This window comes from Arvicanthis niloticus, unplaced genomic scaffold (genome assembly GCF_011762505.2).
Source record: "Arvicanthis niloticus isolate mArvNil1 unplaced genomic scaffold, mArvNil1.pat.X pat_scaffold_508_arrow_ctg1, whole genome shotgun sequence".
In the NCBI taxonomy this organism is placed as follows: domain Eukaryota; kingdom Metazoa; phylum Chordata; class Mammalia; order Rodentia; family Muridae; genus Arvicanthis; species Arvicanthis niloticus.
Window position 1 is genome coordinate 48,449 of NW_023046139.1, and position 6,641 is coordinate 55,089.

Below are 6,641 nucleotides of genomic sequence, written 5' to 3' on the forward strand. Positions count from 1 at the left end.
AGGTAGGGTTGAAGAGAATATTTTGATTGTAGATATGAGGGACTGAACAGCCAGAGGCATCTGGAAAGTACAGATTGAATATGGCCAGCAGAGTATACCAGTCTGTAAGAGAAGAGGAAGGAAGGGCAAGAGAGGAAGAGAAGAAGGAAGGAGGTAAAAGAAGATAAAAGAGTAGAGAAAAGAGAACCCATGGTTGGAATGGCTGGATTATACAGGAAAGAGCATGGGGGAAGGGAGTGAAGCTCAGGAGCTAAAGAAGTTTAAGGTTGGGTGCTGGGATGAGAAGTGCTGAGAAGAGCCAGGATGCTTTGACAGGTACTTGGAATGCTGGGAGATGCTGGGAGAACCTAGCAGCCAGCATCCACATTGATATGTTAATAGGTTCCTCAGTTAGACATTTGTCTGGATTTCATCAGGATTTAACAGCATGAGATACAGGGATGAATTCCTGCCTCATTTCCATTACTTTTTTTGTTTTTGCTTTTGTCTTCGACTGTCAAGTGGACATGCAAAGAATTCTATTTTCTTAAATATTCATTTCATCAGCAACACAGTTAGATTTTATCTATGCATCCCATACCAAAAAAGTCATTTTTATCTTTTAAATTTCTTATTTCGGCAATTACCAAATAAGAACACTGAAGCAAACATGAGAGAGTTTGTTCAAGACATTACTTATTAGGTGACACTTTTATGAGAAAAAGTGTGTGACACTAAGTTATATTTTACACAGTTGGAGATGTGTTCAAATGACAGAACTGCACACACATATTGATATAATATAGTTTGACTACAGTATGGAAAACAATGGATGTTGAAGAACAAAACGAAGCACAAAAGGAAACATCTTGGGAGAAATGACCACAAAAATAAAAATATAGGTGGCTGGAGATATGACCTAGTGGTTAAGAGCACTGGCCGCTCTTGTAAAGGCCGTGTGCTCAAGTCCCAGCACAGGCACACACATACAACACACATACACACATACACACCACATACACACACATACCACATACAACACACACACATACACACAACACACACACATACACACAACACACACAACACACACACACACATTAAATAAATAAATAATAAAGAAACATCTAGTTTTAGAGAATAAAATCATTTTACCAATATTACACCAAGGTAAGGAATTCCTGGTAGAGGACACACCACGTGAGAGTGAGTGGAATATAAACATCTGAAAACTTTCTTAAGAGAACAGAACACTTTCAAATGATGCCCAAGTAGAAAACAGCTTTTTACCGAGGCCACTGGATTTTATTGGATTTAAAGACGGTTTCATTTATGGTAATTTTGAAACAAGATATAAATCAGGTAGGACAGGTCATAAATGCACATAACAATAACAGTTCTCAAGAATGAAGAGATGGTTAAGTTCTTCTAGAGAATCTGCCTTCCTCAGGCTGTGTGCCTGCCCTGAAGCTAGAAGTGCTGCTGGGGCGGGGATGTTCAGGGGAGACAGGACGCAAGCAATTCAAGGATCAGAATCAGCTAGTAAGGCTAAAACATTACAGCTTTCCAAGGGGAAGTCTGGCAGGCAGCTACTCATGGCTCAACAGTTGGCCAGAAGCGGCAGCAGGAGCTGATAAGCGTGTGGCAGGATGTGGCTTCACCCTATAGTGAATGACAGCCAGTAGCCAGTGGCAAGCAGCTGCAACTAGTGTGAGCCAGGTCTGCTGGGCAGATCGGAAGTCCCGTGAGGAATGCTTCAGGAGAGAAAACTTCCCTTTAGTGTTACCACTCAATAAAACAGCCACCCTTAGACAATTCTTGGTGAAATAACTCATGACCTTAATTCCATGTGGATAGGACCTTGATGCGTGAAATATATATATGATATATATATATATATATATATATATATATATATATCTCCATGATATATATATATATCATATATATCATATATATCATATATATATATATCATATATATCATATATATCATATATATATATCATATATATATCATATATATGATATATATATATATCATATATATATATAGCCAGCTAGCGTTGGCTAATTCCTGTAGTACATACATTAAATACTCGATGTTCCCCAATTTGCTACTAAGTAGCTATATAATTAAACCATTATCTTTGATCTGTCTGCCCTGCTATTTTACATTTAAGCCAATTATTTAGAGTATTTTCAAAACCCATCATATTACCTGTGCAAAAATATTTTCAGCAAACCTCATTTTAAGAAAAAAATAATCTAACAAACACACATACCCCCTACACATTTATGCAAGTGTGGTAGTTATTTCAGATATAAGACCTACAGAAATATAAACAATGAAGAAATAACCATAAACATGGAAATATCTGAATTTGAGAACCTCCTATTTTATCTGTGAATAATATGTTTTCTATCATGCTTATTTATTTTACCTTTATATAAAATCTTTGTGCAAAACTAGCCTATTAATCACTGATTAGATGTACTCACTTTGGGCCTGATTTTAAACACCTAAAAAAGTTTAATTTTATATTAATAATTTTGTTATATGTGTGTCTGTCATAAGCTACATCATATATGATCTCGAAAAGAGGAGAGTACAATTAAATATAAATTATATATTCAAAAATTATCTTCAAATTAATACTCTTTTGTTGGGTGTAGCTTTAAAAACATGCCACACGCTGCTTGCCCCCTCTCTTAATCTCTTAATCTCTTAATCTCTTGCTCTCTTGCCTCTAGCTTCTCTGTCCCCTCGCCCCTCCTTTCCCCCTCTCTCCACATGGTCATGGCCAGCCTCTACTTCTCTACTCCTCTACTCCTCTGCTTCCCTTCTCTTCTCTTCTCTTCTCTTCTCTTCTCTTCTCTTCTCTTCTCTTCTCTTCTCTTCTCTTCTCTTCTCTTCTCTTCTTTCTCTCCTCCTCCTCCTCCTCCTCCTCCTCCTCCTCCTCCTCCTCCTCCTCCTCCTCCTCCTCTTCTTCCTCTCTCTCTCTCTCTCTCTCTCTCTCTCTCTCTCTCTCTCCCCCTACTACCCTCCTGGCTCCCCTCCCCATGCCCGGAATAAACTCTGTTCTATACTATACTGGTGTGTGACTGGTCCCTCAGGGGAAATAAATACCTCTGCATGGGCCCACTGAGACATCCCCTTCCTCCATACCTCTCCACACATCCACAGAACATACTCTCTTTATCTTTTTATAAACACTTTAGCTGTATCAATTAAAATAGAACTTAAACTGTTTAACATGTAGAGTTACTTTTTTGAAAAGTAGTCATTATTAAGAGTTTAATTTGTATGTAAATATAACCATCTTTTATGGTAAATTAAGATTAAACATTATTAGATTTGTTTCAATTACATCTATAACAGAAATAGATTTAATTAACTAAGATGTAGTCAAAATTTCACCATGTTGTGAGAACAAGTTTAAACAAAAATTTAGTACGTGTTTAGAGTGAACTAAATTGAACACTTATTAGGAGCAAAGGTTTAAAGTTGTCAAGGTAGCTCAGTTAGTCAAATGCTTGCTGCTCAAACATGAATTCAATACCAGAACATATGAAAAAAGCTGGGCGTGATGACACATATTTTTTCAAGGACTAGAAAGGCAAATGAAACTTCCCTGCCAGAACAATCTAATTGTGAACCCCAAGCCATAAGAGGCCAGTCTCAAAACAAGCAAACTGTAAAACAACAACAACCAAGGTAACAAGGTGAACTATATCATGACTTCTGTCTTTCACATGTTCTTGTGTGCGCATGCACACACACACACACACACACACACACACACACACACACACACACAGAGAGAGAGAGAGAGAGAGAGAGAGAGAGAGAGAGAGAGAGAACAAAATCAAAGACATTTGAGTGAGATTTGCTATTTGAAACAAAAGTAAATAAATGAAAAATCAAAAAGAATAATTACAATACAAAATTTTGGACACTTGATCTCGAATCTGTTTGGTTTTCACACCATAAACAATAGGATTGAGCAAAGGTGGGACAAGTAGATAAAGGTTGGACAGGAGAATGTGAATGTAGGATGGAACATGGTAGCCAAACCGATGTGTAAAGAAGGAGAAGAAGGCCAGAAGATAAAATTCTAAAAAGACACAAATGTGGGCGACACAAGTGTTAAAGGCTTTGAGTCTTGCTTCTTTTTGAGGGAGCTTGAAGACAGCTATAAATATTCTAATGTAGGAGAGTGTGATGAAAATAATATCCAGCCCAAGTATACTGAAGGCCACAAACAGACCGTAGATCTTGTTGACATGAACATCTTCTGCTGCCAGCTTCACAATGGCCATGTGCTCACAGTATGAATGGGAAACAACAGTGGTCCAGTAGAATTTCAGCCTGCATTTGATGAGAATGAGACATGGAGCTACAAGCAGGGCTGCTCTGAGTGTGACTCCTACTCCTATCTGAGTGAGGAGCCGCTGGGTAAAGATGGATGCATGTCTTAGAGGATCACAGATTGCCACATAGCGGCCCATTGCCATGGCAAACAAGATGCCTGATTCAATACCCTGTAATGTGTGAATCAGCCACATCTGCAAGAGGCAGGCATCAAAGTATATAGTTGGAAGGTGAAACCAGAATATTCCTAGCATTTTCGGTAAAATGGAAGTGCTAAGAGAAATGTCTGTTGCTCCAAGCATTGCTAGGAAGAGGTACATAGGTTCATGGAGGCTTCGTTCAACTTTGATGACAACTAGAAGCAGAGAATTCCCTAAAAGTGCGATGATGTACATGATACAGAAAGGAATCCCAATCCAGAACTGCACAGACTCCAAGCCAGGAATTCCAGTTAGAGTCAGCACTGAAGGCCTGAAGATGGTGCTGTTGAGATGTGGCATGCTGCCTCAGCCTGCAGACATATGGCTTCTCAACTAGACTGGCAGCTGGTGATGGGAATATTCCTTCTGTGTTCTGCCCTCACCTAGATTCACACAATCAGAGACTGAATGGGATTTACTTCACTTGGCATTTTTCAGATACAGAATTTTACTGATAAGACTGTTTTATGTTGATCTAAGAATGTGTACATAGCTTTTCTATATATGAATGTTTTATTTTAGAGTTCAGTTTTCAACCTATCTCCCTTACTTTCTTCTCTTTGCATGTCTATCTCATCACAAACATATACAATAAACATACACAACAGACACACACAAACTTTCCAAATAGAATCTTGTTACGTATATTCTAGAAAGAAGTCATGTGTCTGTATATTTATGAGAAGTATTCAGTTGAAATTGTGATTTGTTTTCCTATGATAGTTTATATATGTATATATTTGTGTGTGTATACAATCTTTGTTTTATTTACATATATACATATTCTTTGTTAAGACCTTGTCAGGAAACATTTATATATTTAATAAAGATGTCAGAAAATGGGCAAGGAAATGTGTGTTCACTCTTCCAGTAGTATGCATACACACATATTCTAAATGAGATGCAATTATGTGATTAAAATATCTGTATTCATAGGTTTCCTATAAATGTGATTGTTACTTTCAGCCCACAATCTAATATGCTTTTCAATATAGTGAGGGAAATTGTCTCTAAATTCTAACCTAATTCAACTTGAAAAAACATATAGGGTTATGTCTTTTTGGATGAAATGATATCTGAATGGAGTAAAGAAAAGGGAGAAATGCAATTAAAATACAACCTCAAAGCCAACAAAATTATATATAAAGAAAATATTAATATTACAGGTTTCATTACTTCAATCAAGCTTACATAATTTTTTAGTTTGAAGAATTTATCTTTTACTTCTACACCATATTCAAAGTAAAACATGTATTCGTGCTTTTGCGCGTTCCTTTTGTATTTTACCTAACATGTTTGTTTCTTAATTAAGTTCCAGATCAAACATCTTCTATATGAATTCATCTAGCTTTTTAATCAGAAGTTAAATTTTGTGTCTTATCTAAATCCCGGTCAAACATCTCTATGAATTCTCCTAATCTTTAATTAGAAGTTAAATTATTAAAAAGTTAGTATTTCTGTTTTCTCATTGAGAAAGTATTTAATGGTTATAATCTTTTAGAAACCTCTAAGTTAACTAATTTATTTTTCCCTCAATTGTTATATTGTCATATTATGTTTTAAAATAATATATTTTTATACAGACCTACATTATTACCAGTTGTACACGTGCAGGGAGGACTGGAGTTTAGGATTCGGAAAAAATAGCAACCGATCTCAAAAATGCTAAAGGCATTGCTTTCTGTTTGTATAAGCATTACCACTTGCTGCTCCTATAATGACCAAAAGTGACTTACATACCTGTATCCATAAATGACTATGATAAAGAATGGGAGAAATATCTTCTAGACTGAGAAAGATCAGCATTTCCTGTTAACACTCTGCACATCTAGGTCAAATGCTATGGGAATCTTTCCTTCCTTTACATCATGTCTAGTCTGAGCTGAAATATAATTAGATGTCACCTCATATATGCAGATGCAATTCCCATAGTCCCTTCACATATTACCTTAATGTTTCTTTTGGAAGTTCTCACATGGGAACACAAACATGTTTAATTTTCCAGCCTCTTTGTGTGAGTTCACATATTAATGACATTGTAGCTTATCACAGGCAACTAAAGAGCATGATTCATGTTCAGCATCCAAG

At 36.5% G+C, this 6,641-nt stretch overlaps 1 protein-coding gene across 1 annotated transcript; it reads right to left on the minus strand.

Annotated features, from left to right (window-relative positions):
* Positions 1–3,839: 3,839 nt before the first annotated feature.
* LOC117702142 (olfactory receptor 52A1-like) lies at positions 3,840–6,425 on the minus strand. The gene is made up of 2 exons (XM_034493440.2): positions 6,294–6,425; positions 3,840–5,629 (listed from the first exon to the last, which is right to left on the minus strand). Exon 2 carries the CDS (start codon positions 4,851–4,853, stop codon positions 3,903–3,905), a length of 951 nt encoding a protein of 316 aa, XP_034349331.1. The 5' UTR covers positions 4,854–5,629; positions 6,294–6,425; the 3' UTR covers positions 3,840–3,902.
* Positions 6,426–6,641: the final 216 nt, after the last annotated feature.

Coding starts and splice junctions, on each gene's coding strand:
- LOC117702142 (XM_034493440.2), bottom strand. CDS start 4,853: ATGCCACATCTCAACAGCACCATCTTCAGGCCTTCAGTGCTGACTCTA.